Genomic DNA, 23,937 nt, shown 5'->3' on the forward strand with positions numbered 1-23,937 from the left:
AATTGGATATACACGGTTAGACCGGCTCGTTTTGTCGTTAGTTAAACTGGTGAACCAATTCAGTGTTTATACCGGTTTCGAGTATTTTGTTGTGGAAATATTCATTTGGTTGATTATAAGATTGGAAATTGAGACATCTAATACACTTGTGTAAATGTTTGCTAAAGAAAACCTATTTATAACTTTTTTTTAACAAACCAAATAATAAAAAGTGAAACCTATCGCTACTATATACTTTTGTAATTTTAGTCCCTTAAGTTTTAAGTTGTTCCAAACTAGCTCCCTCCAAGTTTTAAACTGTTTTAATTTGATTTTAAACGTTTGCTTTTGATAAACTTTGTTTACTTTGCAATTTAACCCCCTAAAGTATTCATCATTTTAATTTGTTCTCTAATTTTTTTTCTTTTTGTTATTATTTATATACTTAAGTTATTGATTCTTTTTCAATGGTTAACTTATAAAAATTTTACAATTTTTTAGTATGCAATTACAACATGCTTATTTTATCTATACCTTAAAACAAAGATGTATTCACAATAAATTATATAAGTTTTGTTGAAAACGGAGTTGTATTTGAAATAAAGTATCTTTTCTGTATTGCAAGCTATATAATGTAATTGCAAGCTATTACTTAGTGTCAGTACTACGTCGATACCGTAATTAATCGAACCAATACCGATCAATAAACCCTTTTTTGTTGTGTCGAAAGTGATAATCATTATGATGCGACCGAGTTCCTCGAAACGCGTGAAGGGAACATACATAAATTTTATGTATCAATAAACATTAATTAACATACTATACTAGAAGGGTAAAATCTGGAATCCCCTGGATTGAGTAGACTAAATCACCTGCGTACACGTTTAAGATTAGCCATGTATTATGTGTCATCAGCCAATCTCGCTCGTCCACGTTTCAATCCCTTCAAAAACTACATGTCAATCTGACGTGTCTCACTTTCATTGGCCCAACCGCGTATTGGTCGTCCACGATGGCAAACTAAGAAGAGGTTTTTAGCTTCGTCTTCTGTTCATCACATCTCCACTGTGCGCGTGTAAAAAGCATGGATCGTTCATCGAAAGCGTTGATCTGGATTCCGTTGTTATTATTGTTATCAATTAGTTCAAATTTAAATCTGGCTGATGCATTATACGGTGCATCATCACCGGTTCTTCAGCTCACTCCTTCTAATTTCATTATTTTATTTTATGATTTTATTAGAATTCACTTGAAATTTGATGAGAATCGACGTTACTTAGCAATATCGTCAAGCTCTTAATAATATTATCATATCACAGGCCATTTCTATACTTGTAAAATAAATGTTTTACATCGCCTGATCTGATCAGGTGTTTTTGGAAATTGTACTTGTGATATTTGTTCTATAGGGGCTAGTTAGTGTACAAAGGACGCTTAATTTAGTTAACTTTTATGTGTAATCTGTTTATTTCATGCGTAATTATGCTGGATCATTTACCTTATTACATATATCTTTGCTGCTATAAGGCCCTGGGGAATACTTTTAACACCCAACAGTGGCAGAGCCAGACAAATTTTCCTATGGGTTCGGGATTTTTCGATGCTTGGTTTTTTCTGTGTCAAAAGTTTTGGGCCCAAATGGGTTGGGTCAGGTCACTCATTCAGTTAAACAAATAAAATGCAATAGTACTATCATAACAAAACTACATCGTTAACATTCAATAAAACACAAAGTTATATTAAATAAAAAAGAAAGAGTCGGTCGATCGTTGCTGTCTAGTTGAAGTCTGACAGGTGAGGGCTAAGGCCATGAGGCGTTCGTTGAAGCCTTGAGGTGAACTGGCAAAGGCAATTGGACGAGGCAAGAGTCGTACTCATCGATGGAAACATAAATTGATCGGTCGTTTTTGTATTTGTTTTGTTTAACTTTTAGCTAGGTATCTTAATTGGGTTGGGCTTATTGACCCAATATATGAATAATTTTGGGCTATTTTTTATAATCTATATATGTGCTGTTGGCCAATTTATAATGTTTGTTTGTAATTTTTATAGTTTTTTTAAAAACTTTTTATATTTATAAAAGAAATATTCATTACCAATTTTTTTAACTAAATTTATAACAATCAATGGGTTCAAATATATATTTTTCAAATGATTCTGGGTTCGAACGTCGAAAAAGAATGGGTTCACTCGTTAATTCGATGCTATATGTTATATATAAAACCGAAAAAAGACCGGGTTCGGCCGAACCCGGCGGACTATATGTGGCTCCGCCACTGACACCCAAGGCGTTAAAGCTAATTTGGCAAAGGTTAACGAGTGGGGCACCACTCCCTTCATGGGTTAAGGGGCGTTAAAGGCAAGCTGGGTTAAAGTGTTAGCGGGCTTTAAAATCTTCTACACTTGCACAAAATAAACCGAGGGGTGTTAAGCGAGGTGAGATGGAGTAAAACGTGGTGATGTGGCACCTACGTGGAGTTAAAGGGCATGAATCTACCCCATGGCCTAATAGTATTTTCGGACTGTGAAAGGATTTGAGATGTGTTTCTGTTTTGATTGGTAACTAATTGTGATGTTAATGTTTCAGGTCTTAAATTCGAATGGTGTTGTTTTGGTTGAGTTCTTTGCACCATGGTGTGGCCATTGTAAAGCTTTGACCCCACAGTGGGAGAAGGCAGCCACCGTCTTGAAAGGTGTGGCAACTGTGGCAGCTCTTGATGCTGATGCACACCAGGCTCTTGCTCAGGTCTGTGTTTGTCAATTAACATTTTATGATTGGCTCTTGTTACCAGCGAGAAACTTTTTGTTTCAAATTTCCTTTGTTTAAGTATCTATTGGTATGATCAATTGATATTTGCTTTGTGCAGGAATATGGTATCAAAGGATTTCCAACAATTAAAGTATTTGTACCTGGAAAACCACCTATTGATTACCAAGGAGCTAGGGAAGCAAAGCCTATAGCAGAATTTGCACTCCAACAGGTCATCATATTGAAATTAAAGTTTGACATCCGTTATAGAAACCCTTACCTTTCTCTATTTCTGTACGAAGATTATGTTATCGAATAAATAAACTGTTAGGATCCTCGCTAAATTTTGACAAGAGTTTGTATGTTGGTAGATTGATATAAGTCCTCACCAATCACCATCCTTCACAACCATTTTGTTAGAAATTAAACTCTCATCTTGTGCAGTTGTGCCTGTTATTTGTAATTCCTATATGCATGCTGTACTGTTTGAAGTATTCATAGATGGTTTATAATGCGCAGGTCAAGGCACTCCTCAAAGAGAGGTTAAGTGGAAAAACAACAACAGGATCAGGATCAAGTGAGAAATCAGAACCAAGTGCATCAGTTGAACTGAATGCACGTAATTTTGATGAATTGGTTGTTAAAAGCAAAGATCTCTGGATGGTGGAATTCTTTGCACCCTGGTAATTATTCTGCTCTTGAGTTGTTTCTTTAGCACTGTGTTTACTAAATGCTCTTATTTAGTTATTGTAACACATTAAAATAAGTGCTACACTTTCAGGTGTGGGCACTGTAAGAAGCTTGCTCCCGAATGGAAGAAGGCTGCAAAGAACTTGCAGGGGAAGGTTAAACTTGGTCATGTCAACTGTGATGATGAGAAGGTAATCTTGAATTTGGATTCTTGGTTTTAAACCAATATTATACTATATTATCACCATTTACAACTCTGTTATCTTGTACTGATGGATTATGGTTTTCAGTCTTTAATGAGCAGATACAAGGTGCAAGGTTTCGCCACTATTTTGGTGTTTGGTGCAGACAAAGAGAATCCAATCACTTATGAAGGAGCAAGAACTGCCTCAGCAATTGAGTCATTTGCGCTTGTTCAGCATGAAACAAATGTGGCCCCTCCTGAAGTGACCGAGTTGACTGGCCCGGTAAGTTGGTCAAATCTTTAGTTAATGTCACATTCTTGCTTTTCATTCTTAAAAAAATATGAAACAACAGCATTAGTAGGGTTAAATATACGTTAGATTATTAGCGTTAGGGTTTAATTATGGCTTGTTTCCTATATATCGATTCTGGCTTGTTTCCTATATATTGAGGGTCCCTCCTCCATTGAAATTATAGTCTAGGCTTGTAAACAAACCGAACGAAAACTTTAACACAACAATTAATAAACGTGGTTTTCTTGTTCGTGTTTGTTCATTAAGAAAATGAACATGCTTGTCTACATGTCCATGTCCGTTTATTTGTTCGTTAACAGTATAAACGAACGGTTCACGAACATATACGGGCGGACATAAATGAGCTAAAACTAATTAGCAGTAAATGTACAGAGCAATGTGTTGGGCCTAAAAAGTTATTAAAACTAGACTAAATTGTAACAGGCCTTCAAAATTTAAATGAATATATTTACGAATGAATTTGATCAAACGTAAATTAACGAACATAAACAAACGAATAGAAACGGATTTATATGAATGAATGTTCACTAACATGAATAAACGACTATGTGTTCATGTTTGTTCGTTTATAAAAAACAAACATAAACGAACTTCTCGCCTGAACAGTTCACTGAACGTTCTTTGAATATTCACATTCAATTCGTTTACATGCCTAAGTATACAATTCATTAAATTAGTATCCCGCTTTAGTTCATTGCTTTTACAAGTAGTATGCGGCTTGGTTTAAAGTTAAAATATAATATTCTTGTTGTAGGATGTAATGGAAGAGAAATGCGGTTCAGCAGCCATTTGTTTCGTGGCCTTCCTCCCTGACATTTTGGACTCAAAGGCAGAGGGAAGGAACAAGTATTTAGATACACTACTATCAATTGCAGAAAAGTTCAAAAGGAGTCCGTACAGGTAAAATACAAAACTTCCATTTCTTCAAAGTTATTAAATTTGGTTATATATTTTTGGGAGAGAATAAATTTATCGGTCTGGTAAAACGTGTGGCAGCTACGTATGGGCTGCTGCAGGTAAGCAACCCGAACTTGAGAAGCACGTTGGTGTTGGTGGTTACGGATACCCAGCTTTGGTGGCTTTGAACATAAAGAAAGGTGCATACGCCCCACTAAAAAGTGCATTTGAACGAGACCAAATCATGTATGTTTTTCTTTTTCTTGTAATCTCGCTATTCATTTGACCCGTTAGATACAATGTAGAATGCGCATTGACCCGCTTTATGATTATTTGTTTGAATTGGCAGAGAATTTGTGAAAGCAGCTGGACTGGGAGGAAAGGGTACTCTGCCACTAGACGGGACACCGGCAATAGCGACAACAGAAGCTTGGGATGGTAAAGATGGAGAGATATTAGAAGAAGATGAGTTTTCTCTGGAAGAACTTATGGGCAATGATGAACTGTGAGAGGTTAGAGAGTGAGGGAGGATATTTGTTAAAAAGGACTTTTTTGACTTGACAGAGTTTCTGATTCAATTGTTATTGTGTTGAAGCAATATCAAACTTGTAACGTGTTAACTCTGCTGGTAATTTTAGTGGTGTCTTTAAAAATGTCACGTTATTGTTTTATCTGTTTGATTCCCCCAACCTTGATCCACAGCCATGATCGATATTCTGGCCAACTGCATGACCCGTTATAGTTTATCACTTTCTCATTTTGACTACAAAATACAGGGCAAAAAGCCCTAAAAGGAAATGCACACCAACCTGTGAAAAAATAAGCAACACCACATTTAGTTTTGAAAATTGGACTTCTGTCGAACTGGTTTACTCGTCAGACAGTCTGCATAAAAAGCAAAAATATATGACAAATGGTTCCATGCTTCTTGTTGTTGTTATCAAGAAGCTAGAAACAGCCAAGGTGTTAAGGAATGCAAATAAACAGGGGATTGTGCTGCGTAACATAATCGAAGTAATCAATTAGTCCATTGATTCATTCATTCTACAAACTAAAAACTGGTGTGGGTTTGTTGTTCTGACCGGGTGTCAAAACGTTAGTATATGCGTTGTCGGATGATAGACACAAATGTATTTAGTGGTAGTTTTATGTAAATATGGGCTAAGTAACACCATATCAATACAGTATCACACTATCACAGTACATCATCATTCGCACACACTTGGTAGGAGTTTTAACTGTATCAGACCATTAGCTAAAATAGGATGGCATAGTACTAGACATGTAACTGTGTATCTACAAATAGGACTATGATGTAACCTTAAATCTTACAATATTATCTAATACACACATTATTCCTGGTATTGATTTCCGAACACTAATAATCAACACTCATAGCATCTACAACAACAAACTCATACAAACCGTTACATAATCGTCATATCGCATTTCAAACTTCTTTCAAAAACTCCATTTTCTTCGACAACAACAATCCTCCACAAACCCTATTAAAAATATTAAGTGTGTGTGTGTATGTGAGAGAAATAGATAGAAAGTGGGGCCACCATGCTGTCCACCGACCTCACCACACAAACTTTACTCCACAACAATGAAGTTTGTGTTTCTGTTATCCGTTTGATGCCATCTAGATTCAAACTTTGAAGCTTGTTGTAGATGCTCTTATATTCACTTAATTAACAACATTCACATTTAAATATTACTCAATAAGCTCATAAACAGGTTATAAGTTTAGCTAATTCACTAACTTCCATTGTTGTTGGAGGAAGTTAACATAAACATTGTTAGTTATTTTTGTGCCTTTAAAAAATTGAAAAAAAAAAGTTATTTAACTTTGTACGTCATCAACCACAAAAAAAAGGAGTAGAATAAAATAGCATTAGGTCTGTAAACAAACCGAACAAACACGAACATTTAATCAAAAAAATATTTGGTGTTCACGCTCGTTTGTTTAAAAAATGAGCATGTTCATGCTCGTTTATTTAAAATCTAAATGAACTGTTAAAGAATATAATTGAACAAAGATAAAAAAAAGATAATTGAACATATATGAACATACTTAAATGGACACAAACAAACATAAATAAACACACTTAAACAAACAAAAAGAAAAAAAAATTAAATGAGCACACTTAAATGAACATATATGAATAAACATAAATAAATAAACAAACGAAAATACATTCATATTTATTCATTTATTAAATATACAAAGATAAAAGAACTTCTCGTCGAGCATTTCACCTTTATCGCCCTAGATAACATAATAATATCTTATGGGTATGAAATCATAAATTAAGTTCAATGTAAAGGACTGAATTTGACTCTTCGAATAAATATGACACTGTGGTGACTTCACCTCCATTCTCCGCAACCAAAGACGCCGTCGTTTGTATCACCTCCGATCTCTCTCCTCTCTCATATATATATATATATATATATATATATATATATATATATATATATATATATATATATATATATGTGTGTGTGTGTGTGTGTGTATATGTTTGCAAAATTTATAATTACACACACACAAAATGTATGATGATGCAGGGTGCATCTTGTTAACCACAACTTCATTAGATATTCACATGAAGATAGAGTGCACTTTGTTAAATAATTGTATGCCTAACTCTTTCATTCTGAAAAAACATGTATATATTTTTTACTGTTCCATGTCAAAGCAAATTTAAAATTGAGCTGAAATTGACTCATGAAAACCTGAAATAAGCACATTAATGAAATTGTTTGAATGCAATTGTGTAGGTTAGAAAATAGTTCAAATATAATATGATCTGTTGTCGATGTAGTAGTAGTAGTAGTACGTCCTTCTATCTCATTAAAATGGAGGAAGGCTTAAGTTATAAATGACAAAAACAGGCATAACTTGACCTAGGTGTAGAACAGGTTAATTTTCAGCTTTCAATATTTGTTTTGACTATGAGAACATATGTACATTGTTCAAGAATATACATAAAGAACACCTGTAACTGTAAATGAACATGAATGCCGTAAATGTCGTTTATGTTGATCTATTTGTATTATCTGTTGCCAGAAAGAATGCTAGTTTCCCTTTGTTCATAGTTTATTTCTTTCGTGTAAGTTAAATATGTCAATGCTGATAACTCCTGTTTCATGATTAGCTTCCAATATTTTGTTTTCATGATGTTAATCTTGATCAATTGAGTTCTGTTATGCAGTAAACATCATGATGTTGCATAAAATGACTCAAAATTCAAACAGAAGAGCCCCGTTACTCTTCTCGTCGACAGTTAGAAAATATTTCTCCACTTCTAGCCAATCCGCAGTTGATCTGGCTTCCAAAGATGGTGAAATGAGGGTCTTTTTAGTCGCAGGAGAAGTTTCTGGAGACGCTATTGGTTCTCGTCTCATATCTGCACTGAAGAAGCTTTCACCGTACCCTATACGCATCAGTGGTGTTGGAGGGTAAAGCTTCATAGGCATCAGATTCTTGCATTTATTCTTTACCGCCACTTATTGATAATTAAGCACATAAATTGATTTTGTCATTTATCAGATCAATGATGGAAAAACAGGGATTAAAATCCATTTTCCCGATGGAAGATATTGCAGTTATGGGGATCTGGGAATTATTACCACATCTAAAAAAGTTGCAGGTACTTTTCACAATATAGAATTGTTTATATAGTTTATTAAATGATATTAAACTTCAAATTTGCAGGTTAGATTGAAGGAAACAGTTGAAGCTGCAACCTCGTTTCGTCCTCATGTTGTAGTGACAATTGATTCCAAGGGATTTTCGTTTCGTCTTCTAAAACAGTTGAAGTGTAATTCATCTAACCATCTAACTTTTTTTCAAATACACGCTTAAAATTTAATATCATAATATTTATGATGTAGGACAATGGGGAAATGTTTTTTGCAGCTAGATATTCTCAACAAGGATCTACTACCGCCCCTTTGCACTTTCATTATGTTGCACCGTCTTTTTGGGCCTGGAAAGGGGGTGAAGAAAGACTTAACGGGCTTTCTGAGTTTGTGGATCATGTGTTGTGTATTCTACCATTTGAAGCGGAAGTTTGTATATCTCATGGTGTACCTGCAACTTTTGTGGGCCATCCTGTTCTAGAAGATATTCAAGAACCAAATTTGGTACACGTTTATCTCAAGTTTATTATTTCTTGTATAGCCTATTATGTTATTCGGTTTGTAGTGTCATAATCCATGGCTTTGACTTTAATGTCAAAGGTGCAAGGAAACGCTGACTTGTTTCGGAGGGAAAATGGAATCTCTTCAGGTGAACGAAAAAAAGATTCCATTTTTTATGGGAATGCTTGAATTGATCTATTATTTGATATTATTATGCGTTTGACACAAGGTTCGACGATATTTACCTTGCTTCCTGGGAGCAGATTACAAGAAGTAACCCGTATGCTTCCAATTTACTCAAAAACCATTGATCTTATAAAAGACTCTGTTAAAGACCCCACTACAGTGATCCACATGGCACCAAACCAACATGTGGAAAACTACATCCAAAAAGCCGTCAATGAGTGGGCTGTGCCTGTAGTAATGGTTCCTGGAGGATCTTTACGTGCAAAGTATAATGCATTTACTGTAAGTCGTACTTTTCTTTATTTAAAATTATATACAAAAACATATCTTTTTTTCTCAGTAAGATGGTATTAACATGTATAACTTCATGGACACTCTTTTTATCAGTCTCATAAGCTGATTTTGAGTATGGGTGTCGAATCGTGTTTGTGGTGAGTTAAATTTTAAACCTGAACATGACCCATATGTTATTGGTGTCAAAGACATCAATCGTAACCCGAACACACTTAATACAACCCCATTCAGCCATATTTATCTGAATGAGTTATAATGAAGCTGTAACATGTTAAACGGGTTGGAGGGTTGTAATAAACGGGTTAAACAGGTTGTTCGCAGGCTGGTGGGTCAGTTTGTTTAGTTAAATGGGTTAAACATGTCAACCAGAACAGTACAGGATCCATTCATTAAGCAGGTTTGATAGACAACCCAAAACCTAATTATTTTTGTGTCTCGTCAGGAATTATCTCTGCGGGTGTCAACAAGCCAAGTCACTCATGAGCTACTTGAGCTGGCTCGCTAAAAGCTCAAATCAAGCTGAGCTTAAACGAATTCAAGCCTAAAAATAAGCTTGTATAATGAACGAGCCCGATCTTCCCTTATTGAGCTTGAACTGGCTCGCAAGCCTAAACGAGCTTATTATTTATATATAATTTATATTTAATGTATATCTATATAATAATTATTATATTTAAAATTATGATAATAATAACTAAATAATATATATATTATGTTGCATATAAATATTTTAATTATATAAATATATACAAAAGTATTAAAATAAATGTATATAAATTAGCTTATAATTTATAAACAAACCGAGATCGAGCTTGAAAAAACTACTCACTAGTCGAGCTTGAGCTTTGACAAGCTCGTTTACACCCCTAATTATCACCCTAATTTTGAGTAATAGAATATTAGAATGTGAACATTATGTTATGCAGGCAAGCACGATTGCATTATGCACATCAGGAACGGCTGCACTGGAGCTGCATCTTTCACGGTTACCATGTGTTGTAGCTTATCGGGCCCATTTCTTAACAGAATGGGTAATACGTTACAAAGCTAAAATACCTTACATTTCCCTCCCTAATATCCTTCTTAATTCACCAGTAATTCCTGAAGCCCTGTTTCATGAATGCACGCCCACAAGACTTGCATCATTGCTAATGTAAATCCTGTTACATATTATCTAAAACTTTTATAAATAATTAGTACGTCAAATACGATTATAGCAATTATATTGTTAGAGTAATGATCTAATTTCTTGAATGAAATGATTAGGAAATTAATACATAATGAAGGAGTTCGGGAAGAACTGGTTTTTGCAGCTGAGAAGGTTAGGCAACTGTTATCTCCACCACTGGCACGAGTTGGTGGCGGTGACTTGGATTGCAAGGAATCGAGTTTTGATAACTCGCCAAGTTTGATAGCAGCTCGGACGGTTTTATACCATCGCAGTGAGAAACTTTATGCCTAAGGCATTTGCTGGATTATACATTCCGAAATCTTTTTAAATGGTAAAGGAGTCTCTTCTCCCTCTGTCTCTATTATATATATGAATTAATTGCACGTTTGGTCATTATGGATTTAATACATTTTGGAAATTACATGTTTAGTCCAATAATTTTCAGACGGGTAAGACCGATGTCCCCTGGTCCAGATGGGTGCTATCTTTTTCTTAATTGAGTGTGAAATGATCAAAATACCCATCTACTGTAAAATAGGAAAAAAAAACATTAAAGCTAAAATATTCATAGCGGTCCACAATTTAATATATTAGATATTTTAAGGTTTTTTATTTTCTATTTTTATTAGTAAGGGTATTTTGGTCACTTGACACTCAATTAACAATAAAAGATAACACTAAAAATGTAATTTCCGAAAACAATACATCAAATCTATAATATGATACGGGTAAACTACAAAGACCAACCATGTAACTGATCCTAATATATATTTAATGGTTAAAAAGTTTGGTATCATATTATAAGGAAAACCATTGAATTGAAGTTTAATAACCATCAGAATTTTGAATCATTTCAGCCATAAGTCAGTCTTATAAATTTCCTATCTAGTTTCTTGACAGTTAGAAAAAAAGTTAAAAACAATAGCTTTTGAAAAAGATAACAAACTGCAATGGGAAAGATGAGTTTTGTTTGTCTTACAGCCCTGCTCATATCTTCAATCTTGATTCTAGGAATCGAAGCTGCGAGTCCTGCATGCGACCCGACAGACCCCAATTGTGTGATTACTCCCTCCCGAAAGAAACCCAGAATCGTCGAAGGCACGAAAGACGACGCATATGCTGAAAGAATAAAAGACAAAGACGGCAGACCTGAAATTGTTGTAGTTGGTCACTAATTTAGCTTTCATGTCGTCTGTTGATGCATACGCATTCTTCTCCCTTTTTCGCCGTTTATTTTTGTTTTTATTTTCATTTTTTGAATTATGTGAACACATTTGAATACACAATTCCAATGCCATAGTTTTGTTTCAAGTTGTTCAGATATAGTTATATAATTAGTTACTCAAATTCAATGATTTTTCTTTCTGGTAGATTTACTAGTGCTTTGTAGACCATCACACGTTTATAGTGGCGAGTCTTACGATAAGTCGGTAATACTCGTGTTTACGAAAGATGGATGAAACTCGTGTTTACAAAAGATGATATTATTTGATAATGGCCAAATACTTGGATGATTTATGTGTAATATAATTTGTATGATAACGTGTAAATATATACATCTATATTCAAACATTCTTGCAAATAGTATTGTGTTTTCACATACATTTCTAATGATGAAACGTCTGCCGAGATTACCAACTTACCTGAAAATCACATCCAGGTTTTATATTGTTTCTTTCATGGAACTCAACAAGAAGTTGACGATGTTCTACATGTATGAGATTTCAAAGACTCTTAGGTGATACCTAAAAACAAGCCCTTAAAAGAGAAACTTATATATGTAACAATTTATTAGTACAACGGCAAATGTTTAATGTTAGAGCAACCGAATAAGTAGAGTTCATATTTTGTTCTACATGTATGAGATTTCAAAGACTCTTGGCGATATTGATCTATTTGTGTTTGTATATTATATAGAATACAAGAAAATCTTTTCTTGTACTGTTAAAAATTTTGGGCCATATGCAGTCGTCCACCTTACAAAGTACATAGGCCTTGATGTTTTATAGCATCTTTTGTGAAAAAGAGTGACATGTCTCTTCTCAAGAAATGAAACAAAATAAAGAGTCACACCTCTACTTTCATACTATGGAACATGAAGAAAACCATCCTTTTTTTAGTCTAGACAAGAACCCAGAATATATTTGAGACATTAAATTTAAAGAAGCCAATCAATTACGCCTATCTTTATTCTTTACTCCTAATAACCAACAAGTTACGGCGGATCTAGAAGTATATTTTACCAACACACAATCTCTTAAGAATGTTTTTTACTCCAGTGGGGTTACCAAAATTTTTTGACCGGATTGTGTTAGGTAATTAAAAGAACTTTTTTCTTTCTTTTTTTTAGTGTGATATAGGACTTTTTAGTCTGATAAAGATTTAGAGGTGATTTATTAAGAAAAAAAATATTGTTTAGACGATTATAAAACTTTGTTTAAGAAGCAAGCATACTTTGGGTATGTTTGGCATAACTAGCTGGTGGCTGTTAGCTGTAGCTTTTTAGATATATTTAAGTGTTTGGTAGAGTAGCTGGAGCTTTTTAGATATATATTTAGGTATTTGGGAGAGTAATTGGAGCTTTTAATAAAACTAATTGGGTGCTGATGTTCGGTCTATTTGTACATATTTTAGTTTGCTAATTTAGTCGTTTTAGTCGTTTAGTTTATAAATTATGGTACTTCATACATGTTTATTGTGTTTCAGGTCGCAGGTACTTAACGCGCTTAATTTGGACCTGTACGAGCATGAAATGAAGACCCGGGATGTCCAGCACGCAAACCGAGATATTAAAATGGGCTTGCTGACTGAAAAGACCCATCGCGTAGCGCGATGGGTGTTAAAGGTGGGGCATCACGCTATGCGATTCCCTGGAAATATTGATCAGGCGTTGACTTTTGATCCATCGCGTAGCTCGATGGACCTGGGGAGGAGACCATCGCGCTACGCGATGGTCCCCAAAATCGTGAAAGTTAGGGTATGTTTGGTTGGAGGTAATGGAATGAAGGGGGAATGGAATGAACAAGGGAATGAAATGAAATGGATCATTACCATTCCTTTGTCTTGTTTGGTTAACATATGGGAATGAAATCAATTATTAATTTTTATTGTTTGGTATCCAAAAAAATTGTAGAAATGAAATAGAAATAATAAAAACACTCATATCTCAAAATACTTTTTAACCAAAAAAAAAATACAATGGCGACGGTGGTAGCTCCGGCGACGAAAATGGTGGCGGCGGTGGCGATGGTGGCGGCGGCGGTGGTGGTGTCGGCAGTTGGTGGTGGTGCCAATGGTGGTGGTGGTGGTTGTTGTTAGGTGGTAGTGTGTTGAGAAAGTATGGTGAAGGAGGAATGGAATGAAAAAAAAAAGAAGCGGGGGTGGGAAGAAATGGTTTTGATGGAATGGGATTCCATGTGTAATGGATGATTCCACTCCATTAAGCAACCAAACACCACTTTTTTCATTCCCATGTAATGAATCATTCCATTCCTACTGTCATTCTTGCATACTAAACGCTACCTTAGGGTTTTGTTTTATATCACATTGGGACGACCCTAGACGCCATTCTTTACCTTCCAGGCGATTTTTAGAGCAGCAAGGAGAGCCATCATCACTTCCAATCATCTCTAGGCATCATCCATGTCCTATTACATCATAACCGAAGCCCGAGAGATGCCGATGCGCGGCTAGTTCCTTCGAGTCATACCCGGGATGTAGAGTATTGTATCTTTCAGTTTTTCTCATGTATTAAGAACGAATTGATTGTAACTATCGTTGATGTTAATCTATGAGTATTGATGTCTAGTATGATTGTGCACAACGTCAGTTTAGGTTTATTTCGATTAGAACGATTAGTGTGCTAGTTGCTATGATAATTGCTTGTAGGATTGTTTTGACCTGTTAATTGTAAGAAAGCATACGTTTGCCCTTAGTTGAGTCACACTGGCAGGGACCGTTTGATAACCAGTGCCGTGTGTTAGCGAGCATGGATGCCTAAGGTTTAACCGGTTAGTCAGTCTGTAGTTGACACAGGATAGTTTATCTGTTAAGTTGCATGAGTTTGCTGCTATGTTACGTACTTGGATTCCCGGGTGTGATTTGCTTTGTCTGACTGATTGAATACTTGATTACCTGTTCGTTTACTATAAAACCAAATTGTTTGCTAGTGTGATCAGCACTTTACTTAAACTACTTCATAATGTTAGGAATCAGTTTCACTGCACACTGACCACATACTACTCGTGGTTCGACACCCTACTTACCATAGCTTGCTTAGGTGATTAGGAACACTGAATTAATAGTTTTTGACTAGATAGCGACAGTCTAGCATCAAAATGGCGCCGTTGCCGGGGAGTTAGTGTGCTTAGTGTTTTGTGTTAATTGATTTATTAGTTTAATTTAGTTTTTGTTTTTAATTTTAGTTTAGTTTTAATTTCCCATTTTACGCGGGGTGTGTTATTTGTGCATGTAGCAGGTTTATGCACACCCGCCATTCAGGGAGACGGTCTCCACTGATTTACGAGCCAAAAATCGAACGTTTAGCTCGGCAGAACCGAGCTCAGATCAGACAGCCAGATATGGAAGGTCAGAACCAAAACCAAAATCAAAACCAAGACTCACCACCCGAAATTAATGTTTTCCAACCCGAACCAAACCCACCGAATAATCAAAACCCACCAAATAATGACCTACCACCACCAATACACACCAATCAACAATCCCAAAATTCAGCCCGACACTCTAGAAACCGAAACCGAAACCATGACAAACCCGGGCCATCAGCCCCGAACAATACCCCTCGTCACCGACAGCCGATTATTCAAGATTTTGACCATGTCAGTATTCACAATGAAGACGAAGAAGGGGGAGATGCGGAGGAATTTGGGCCGAGAAATGACAATGCAGGTTTGCGTGTTGAAGAGGTTGAGGAACCAGTTAGGGTGAGAGGTAACAGGTGGAGGAACATGAATCTTGATCGAGGTGGTATAGGAAGATATCGGGAGGAACAGAGACAGCAAATTCAGGTTAATCGGGGAGGTTTTGAGGAACCAAGGGCCAGACAAAGGAATTACAGGCCTCCGGTTCAGGGTGTTAACAGTCGGTTCAGACCGGCTATTTCAGATGGTGCATCACCGATTGTCCCACAGGTACGTGTTCAGGGACAGCCGACATTTAAATCCCGTCCGTCCTACATCAACATAGTTCCCCATTTTCACGGACTGGGATCAGAAAACCCGTATCACACTTGTCAGATTTTTCAGCTATTTGCGGGTCTATTGGTGATGGTACTTATGATCAGGATGAGGTTCGGTTACGGTTGTTCCATTTTTCATTAAAAGACAAAGCAAAACACTGGTTCAACTCGCTATCGATGCACAATATTGAGAGCTGGGCCGAGATGCAGCAGGTTTTCCTTAACGAGTATTATTCGCAGTCAAAGATTAACGAAGCCCGGATGGAGATTCGACATTTTGCACAGTCACCAGGTGAGTTATTTCATGAGGCATTTATTCGTTATAAGGAGATGATCAGGAAATGCCCGCACCACCAGATTGAGTTGTGGGAGTTAGTGAAGTGTTCTGTTAAGGGGTTGACTTACGTGAACAGAAAGTACTTGAAATTGTCATGTAATGGGGTGTTGTTGAACCAACCAGAAGAGGATGATTGGGATTTCCTTGAGTTTATGTGTGAGGATTCCAAGTCAGAAGCAGTAGCTGAACGAAGACGAAAAGTCGGGGTTACTCGAACAGTTAAATCAGCTTCGAGCGAGTCAGTCAGAATTGCAGAATTAGAACGCGAACTCGTGAGTTATCGGAAAGAGAAGAAGAAAGAGGTTGGTAAAGTCGGGGTTAAATTCCCGGTTTGTTCAGATTGTGGCGAGTTAGGGCATAAGGTTGAAGATTGCCCCGGGGTTGATGATGACGAGTATACCGATGAGGAGGAAGTCAGTTATGCGTACGGGGAGTCCAAGGGCCAAAATTTTAATTCGAATACTTATCACCCGGGCCTAAGGAATCACCCAAATTTCAAATACGGGAACGCGTCGAATCAGTCGAACCCGAACTTTCAAGGGTCCAGTCAGAACCGACAGCTACCGTAAGGGTGGTTCGAACAGTCAGTATAATAGTCGGGGGTATAACAGAGATGGTTACCGGGGTAACAGTTCGTCGAGTAATCAGAATCAGGACCAGCAGAAGGGTAGTTCAGGAAATTCAGACGAGTCAATTCATTCGAAACTCGATGCGTTGTTGAAGCTCGTGACTGATAATCAGAAGGAAACGCAGAGACAGTTCGAGTTGAGAGACAAGTCAGCAGAAGCGATGTCAAAGCAGATTGGTCAGCTCGCAGCAGACGTGGCAAGATTTCAGAAGAACGCGGGTCAGCTACCAAGCGATACCACTGTAAACCCGCAACATGCCAGTTCAAGCTCGAAGAAAGGTAATAGTGTGCACATTAACGCGGTAAGTCTTGTACCTCATTTTGAAATTACCTGTGTTGAAGTTGAGTCGCCACCACAGTTTGTTAAAGCGGTGGTGAATGATGTTAGTGATGAGAATGAAGGTGTTGGTCAAAATGAAATGGTTTTCCAAAAAGAAGTGAAATTAAAAACAGATGAATTAACTTTATGTGAAAACTGCACTTGTGAAAAATGTCTAAGCGCCAAATTGACCAACACGGGAGATGGGGAGGTGGAGGATAATACCACCTCATGTAAACTCCAAGACTCGGGAGTGCCATTTTTATCAATTCAAATTGGAGATTTTAAAACTGATCGGGCACTTCTAGATCTTGGAGCATGTGTTAGTGTCATGCCCGACAGTTTATATGATAAGTATGAGTTTGGCCCGTTAAAGAGTGTAAACACCACCGTGGTGTTGGCGAATCAAATTCATACACAAGCCCGGGGCATGGTCACTAATGTAATGGTTCAAGTGGATGAATTTTGCTACCCAGTTGACTTCCTTGTACTTGATTATGCTAATGGTAATATTAAACAATCTGAAGTCATATTGGGTAGGCCATTCCTTGCAACAGCACATGCGGTAATTGATTGTGCTGAGGGATTTTTGGGCATTAAGTGTAGGAACCGTGTTAAGCGGTTATTATTGTTTGAAAATGCTACTAACCCTCTTGTTGATAAGTGTGTACCATCGTGCACAAATCATGCAAGAAAGGGGTGTTTTGTAACTGACAGGAACGAGCTGGAAGGTAGCAGTGAAAAGAAAGATTGGCATGAGAAAGGCGTTAAGATGAAAGATGGAGAAAAACCGACAGCAAGGAAGGGATGGAGAGAAAAGGAATCGATAAGTTCCATAGTGACTTCATCGGTTTATGGAACTTCTTGAAGCATTGGAGCCATTGTCGAGCTGTAGAAACACAATTCAGCGCTGACCGGGAGGCAACCCGGGTTTGTAAGTGTGTTCAATTTTATTTTATGTTTGTCGAGTCGTTGTTTGACTTTTGTCTCGAGTTTTGTGCAGCAAATCCCAAGTGTGGGGAGGCTTTTGGTGAAGTGTGCATCTTGGAGTTTCGGTAACCATTTGGTCAATTTCACGTCAATCCAGGTACGCATTGCAAATTTCGATTTTGGAAACGTGTTCAGGGTGATGTCGGGATGTCGAAAAGTGACCGGGTCGGAAAATGCCCGACGCATAAATGGCAAAAACTTTCTGTTCTCTAGGGACCATCGCGCTACGCGATGGCCCTGGAAGGTTAACCATCGCGCTACGCGATGGTTGACTTGGCATCCTAAACGTCTAACATCATCGCGTAGCGCGATGACGCCAGACCAGCCGCCATCGCGCTACGCGATTGTGGTCAAACCCTAATCAGACCAGAATTGGGTCACGTAGCGCGATCCTTATCACCATGACTCATCGCGCTATGCGATGGGCCATGGATAATCCGAAAAATAAGAATAATAATAATAATAATAATATATTTATATATATATAAACCACCTCCACCACCGTCCCTTCACTTCCTCCACCTTCTCTCTCTCTCTCTCACTCCGACCACCGCCGGCCACCATACCTCCATCAACGCTTCATCGCCACCTCCACTCTCTCTCTCTCCTTCCTTCTCTTTTCCGACCACCTCCCACCGCCGTATCCACCGCCGTTCACCGCCACTTCTGTCTCCATCCATCCAAAACTCCACTGCCACCATTCACCGCCGTTCACCACCACTTTTGTCGCTCGTCATTACCACTCCACCATCATCATCATCATCATCGTCACTCTCTCTGTTTTGGTTGATTTTATGTTTCCCGAGGTATGTTTAAGTGATTATTGTTGAATTAATTTCGATTCCGGAGTAGATTGTTATGGTTGTCGGGATTCAGTCGTTTCGTAGTTTGATTGTTAAGTCGTTTGTGGTTTGACTTGAGTATTGTGGCTATTTAAATTGGGTGTCGGGGTGATTGGTTTGAATTTGATATATGAGTTTAGTATCTCGGATATTGGTTGTCGGTTTTGGGTAGTTTTGGAGTTTTAGCAGGATGGATTTCACGTCAGGTTATGTTTAAATGTTGGGCCGGGTTTCGATTTTCTATAATACTAATAATAATAGTAATAATAATAGAAGTAAATTAAACTAAGACAAATAAAAACTTTAAAATTTTATTATTATTTTAATGTATTATAATAGTATAATATTATTTTAATATAAAAACTATAAAAATTAATTTTAATATTTAATATATAATATCACATAAAATTATTTTAATATTTTAATTAATAATAATAACAATATTTATAATATTTGCTAATATATTAATATAATTTAATATTATAATAATATATAATCTAATATAATAATATTTTAAAATTTTACCTACCACTAATAATACTACAAATAAAATCTAATTAAATTAATTTAATATTTTAATAATTTAATTTATATATAATATTAATGAATCTATAAATTTAATAATATTTTAATATAACATAATAATTTAAATTAATATAAGTTAATAATATTATAATAATATATAAATGGATTTCGAGACCCGATCCGCCTAATTCTGTGAGTCCCGAGTAGAGTTCGTTGTGTGCGCGTTTTCCGAGACAATTGTCGGTCGTGTCTGTCCGTTCGAGTCAGTTTCGTTCGAGTCAGTTTTGTTCGAGTCGAGTCGTGCGTCATGTCGTGTTCGGGATTTTGAGCGTTAATCGTTTTTAGGTTATCCGCCCGTACTCAATCTCCATTCGGGCGGAGATACCTGGATTTCTTATAGATGTAAATAGGTTATCCTGATTTTTTTTCTCGTTTTTCGTGTCTTATATTGATGTTATATTTCTGTCGTGCAGCATGTCAGACGTTCCAGGACCTTCATCAGGCGCCGCTGGGCGCAAGAGACAGAGACCGGCAGGAGCGGGACGACGTGGTCCCGTAGCCCGTCTGAGAGGTTCTCTAGAGCCCCCACAGCCTGTGGTGCGCCCACCACGGGTCATCAGGTACGATGGGGACGAGATCCCGATCACTCCCGATACGGATCAGGAGTCGATCGTGGGGGACGACCGCCTGATCTGCCATACCATTCTATGATTCTCTCCTTTGTCGGAGGAGTAGACTTCGTATCGCCGCTTCATGGCGATGCAGCTGCTCCGGCATCGGACGATCGATTGGGGACTACTTCGATCAGTAGACCAGGAAGGGGCCGTCAGGGCGATGTTGAGTGCCCGGTGGGTATAGGTCCTCACATGTGACTCGATACAGTATGTCGAGCTCACACGTGAGTTCTTTTCTACATTTTGACACGTGCCCACTGATTTCTCCGAGCCCCATGCGGTGTCATTTGCCCTCGGCCAGCAGACATTCGAGATGTCTGTACCACAGTTTGTCATGGCCACCGGGTATTACACCGCAGAGGAGGTGCTGACCCCGGCGTTCCTTACGAGCGTCCGGGGTTATACTCTTCGGTCACAAACTGACCAAGAGTTTTGGCTGACCGAGGCCCAGTTGGGCCAGTTCTGGGCCATGATAGCGGACGGGGCCCACTCGAGCACCGTTGTCGAGTCGTCCATTCGGGACCCCGTCCACCGTTACCTTCATCGCATTGTTGCTTACTCTATCGTGGGCCGTCATTCGGGCCACGATAAGTGCAGCAACATTGATCTTTTTTCTTTGCTGTCGATTATCACGGGCCGGGAGGCCAATATAGCGACGTTGCTTCTTGCGTCGTTCTCCCAGAGCCGTAGTTGGCAGGGCTGCTCAGCCCAGTTGGCTTTGGGGCCGTATATCACTCGTATTGCAGAGCGCCTCGGGGTATTCGTCCGTTACCTGCTTGATTATTTTACCCGAGGGCCTGCTATGACCCCATATGATTTGGAGGACGCCCGGAGGGCCGGGTACTGTGAGCTTCATGATCCACCCATGCTCGTACCGGTCCGACAGGGTCCTCAGGCACCACCACCTCTGGGGACGGACGCGGCTTCGCGCTTCAGATGGGTATCCCGACACATCGACAGCCCGTCCATGTCCCCCATATAATGAGACCGCAGCAGCATCACCCTCTCCGCCAGCCACGCCAGCCTCAGCAGCCAGCCACGCCATTCACACTCGAGAGCATACATCAGCAGCAGATGGAGATGCGGGCTCACATGGCCCGCCAGGACGAGTATTTTCGTATTCTATTTACTCATCTACAGGTACCGATCCCAGCATCTTTATAGATACATCAGCAGGCTGGAGATCAAGCGGAGGCATCTGGCTCGGGTCAGGCATCTGATCAGCCTGACCCCGTGGGAGGAGATTAGCTGGCAGCAGACGTCGGTTACCGTTTTGGGTTGTTTTCCATTTATTTTATTTTTATTCATATGGTCTGTATATTATATTATATTTAGAAAAACATATATGGGTAACCGGTTGGGTAACATTTGTATATATCTTGTGATGTTTGTCTGCTGTATTTGATATGTATATTTGTATATTTGTTTGTATTGCTTTGGAACTTTGTGGGTGTGTTCACTATAAACCCTCACGAGACCTCACTCGTCCACCCGGGCTACCGTGGGGTTTAAAGGGCTTGTTGCATACGCTAAATGCAACCGTGATTCCTACGAAAGTGAGTAAGGTCTTCTATTATTTTTAATTAATTAACAAAATTTTTATGAAATTGACTAATTCGGCTCAGTAATGACTTTTATAATATAATAATAATTTTAACTCTCGAAAGACCTAAGTCTTATATTTGTGAGTGGTTGCTTATACATGTCTTGAGATTTGTGCAGATTTGGTTAGACAATATTGGTCAGTGGTGGAGACGTGTGTCACGAGTGTGTTAAGAGTTGTAGGCCGAGTTAGCATTTCATTGTCATTATTATCAGGTGATTTCAGTTTCATAAACTATTTTGTTAGTTGTTTTTTTTGTAATTGTATAATTTGCTTAAGTTCATCACATTTGTTCCCCGAGTTTTTAAGTAGTCAAACTGTCAGTTCAACCCCGTCCCTAAATGTTTATTAATTGTTTTATTGTTTTAACATTGAGGACAATGTCAACCTCAAGTGTGGGGATGGGGGGAAATTGAAATTTTTAGCCTGATAGTACCTCGAACAGTAGTCAGAATCTTAAGTTATTAACTGTCACTTATTGCTATTAACGCCAAGTTAGAGGTTTTTGGTAATGGTTGGTTTTTCAGCTTCTCGATAGTTTTCCCGACAAATGTTTTTAAAATGAGAAGTTGAAAATGGAATCGTTTAGGCCGGGATAATGAGTCAAGGGGACGGGTATACATGTTTCATATCGGCAGCCCATATTTCCAGACATATTGTAAGATATAAAACATGTCTTGTCATTTATTGAGGGAAACCGATATGTTTTACAGAATTAGAACTTGCTTGTTACATGCTTTTCGAGATCTTAATATCACCACTTGTATGGAGATTAGGACTTTAGAAAATCCATTCCGTACATATTTTCCTCACTAAATAAATTCCTTACCCGACATTATCTCCTAGGAGCTCGTTTGGACCATATTCCTTTTCGTTTGTTAAACTGAACATTACACACCATTCAGCCTTGGCCTTTATTTTATTTTTACCCGTGTGATGAAATCCAGTTCGTTGTCGAGTGTATATATATCGAGTTGTAAAGTTGTTAAGTTCTGAGTTGTAATTATCAGTTAATTCAGTCATTGCATCAAAAAAAAATTTTGAAAAATCAGCAAAAAGATAAAAAGAAGTTATCAGTTCAGTATTCCAGTTGTTATTAACAGTTGAGTATATAAATAGCGGTTGATTGTGTAATTAGTTCGTTTGTATTCGTGAGTCTGTATATTGGTTTGTTTAACTGGGTTTCATCCACCTGAGTCACTAAATATGCCTAATCCGCACCCAAACCTAAGCCTCAGAAAAACCTTAGTCCGAGTCTTTATGCAACCGGTGGTTAATGGGTGGAGATAAGACTGACCTGCAAGCATATTAAGTTGTAACTCATATTAGGTCTTTTGAGGGCAGAGACATATACTGGCATATCTTTTGTCACTCCAGATATTAAACCGAGTGGAGTGTTGATAGTGTGAGGGGTGTGAACATGTATGCCCTAACCGGAAACAAAGTACACTTGTCTGGGCGATCCTATAGTTTTATGGTAGAATTAACTTTATTTGTGGGTTGTCAATCTAGAATGTGTCAGTCTGAGAAACTGGGTATGACCTTAAACCTTACTAGTATTAATGGTGATATCACATTGGGACGACCCTAGACGCCATTCATCACCTTCCAGGCGATTTTTAGAGCAGCAAGGAGAGCCATCATCACTTCTAATCATCTCTAGGCATCATCCATGTCCTATTACATCATAACCGAAGCCCGAGAGATGCCGATGCGCGGCTAGTTCCTTCGAGTCATACCCGGGATGTAGAGTATTGTATCTTTCAGTTTTTCTCATGTATTAAGAACGAATTGATTGTAACTATCGTTGATGTTAATCTATAAGTATTGATGTCTAGTATGATTATGCACAACGTCAGTTTAGGTTTATTTCGATCAGAACGATTAGTGTGCCAGTTGCTATGATAATTGCTTGTAGGATTGTTTTGACCTGTTAATTGCAAGAAAGCATACGTTTGCCCTTAGTTGAGTCACACTGGCAGAGACCGTTTGATAACCAGTGCCGTGTGTTAGCGAGCGTGGATGCCTAAGGTTTAGCCGGTTAGTCAGTCTGTAGTTGACACAGGATAGTTTATCTGTTAAGGTGCATGAGTTTGCTGTTAGGTTACGTACTTGGATTCCCGGGTGTGATTTGCTTTGTCTGATTGATTGAATACTTGATTACTTGTTCGTTTTACTATAAAACCAAACTGTTTGCTAGTGTGATC

General features: G+C 38.0%; 2 protein-coding genes across 3 annotated transcripts; both read left to right on the forward strand.

The window, feature by feature from the left end:
- The first annotated feature begins 1,063 nt into the window (after positions 1 to 1,063).
- Positions 1,064 to 5,444, forward strand: LOC143557102 (protein disulfide isomerase-like 2-3). The gene is made up of 9 exons (XM_077046258.1): positions 1,064 to 1,195; positions 2,558 to 2,725; positions 2,847 to 2,960; positions 3,248 to 3,411; positions 3,510 to 3,609; positions 3,709 to 3,885; positions 4,670 to 4,815; positions 4,912 to 5,058; positions 5,162 to 5,444. Exons 1-9 carry the CDS (start codon positions 1,064 to 1,066, stop codon positions 5,319 to 5,321), a joined length of 1,308 nt encoding a protein of 435 aa, XP_076902373.1. The 3' UTR covers positions 5,322 to 5,444.
- A 2,600-nt stretch (positions 5,445 to 8,044) lies between these two features.
- On the forward strand, positions 8,045 to 11,909 carry LOC143557095 (putative lipid-A-disaccharide synthase, mitochondrial). Of its 2 annotated transcripts, XM_077046252.1 has the most exons (9): positions 8,045 to 8,280; positions 8,372 to 8,471; positions 8,537 to 8,642; positions 8,741 to 8,967; positions 9,064 to 9,112; positions 9,194 to 9,432; positions 10,371 to 10,597; positions 10,711 to 10,886; positions 11,627 to 11,909. In XM_077046252.1, the coding sequence occupies exons 1-9, from the start codon at positions 8,045 to 8,047 to the stop codon at positions 11,788 to 11,790; spliced, it is 1,524 nt and encodes a 507-aa protein (XP_076902367.1). In that variant the 3' UTR covers positions 11,791 to 11,909. The 2 variants fall into 2 exon arrangements, with proteins under 2 accessions (XP_076902367.1, XP_076902366.1); XM_077046251.1 differs by lacking the exon at positions 11,627 to 11,909 and having other exon boundaries at positions 10,711 to 10,953.
- The last annotated feature ends 12,028 nt before the right edge of the window (positions 11,910 to 23,937 follow it).

The sequence above is a fragment of the Bidens hawaiensis genome, unplaced genomic scaffold, assembly GCF_021521415.1.
Source record: "Bidens hawaiensis isolate Kalapana, Puna unplaced genomic scaffold, B.hawaiensis_p1.1 tig00018812_1, whole genome shotgun sequence".
Lineage (NCBI taxonomy): Eukaryota > Viridiplantae > Streptophyta > Magnoliopsida > Asterales > Asteraceae > Bidens > Bidens hawaiensis.

Excerpts from the sequence above, each read along its gene's own strand:
- LOC143557102 (XM_077046258.1), top strand. The coding sequence starts at position 1,064 with ATGGATCGTTCATCGAAAGCGTTGATCTGGATTCCGTTGTTATTATTG. Across the intron at positions 3,412-3,509 it reads GTGGAATTCTTTGCACCCTG|GTGTGGGCACTGTAAGAAGC; the intron begins GTAATTATTCTG and ends CTACACTTTCAG. Across the intron at positions 3,886-4,669 it reads TGACCGAGTTGACTGGCCCG|GATGTAATGGAAGAGAAATG; the intron begins GTAAGTTGGTCA and ends TTCTTGTTGTAG.
- LOC143557095 (XM_077046252.1), top strand. The coding sequence starts at position 8,045 with ATGTTGCATAAAATGACTCAAAATTCAAACAGAAGAGCCCCGTTACTC. Across the intron at positions 8,643-8,740 it reads TCTTCTAAAACAGTTGAAGT|CTAGATATTCTCAACAAGGA; the intron begins GTAATTCATCTA and ends TGTTTTTTGCAG. Across the intron at positions 9,433-10,370 it reads CAAAGTATAATGCATTTACT|GCAAGCACGATTGCATTATG; the intron begins GTAAGTCGTACT and ends TATGTTATGCAG.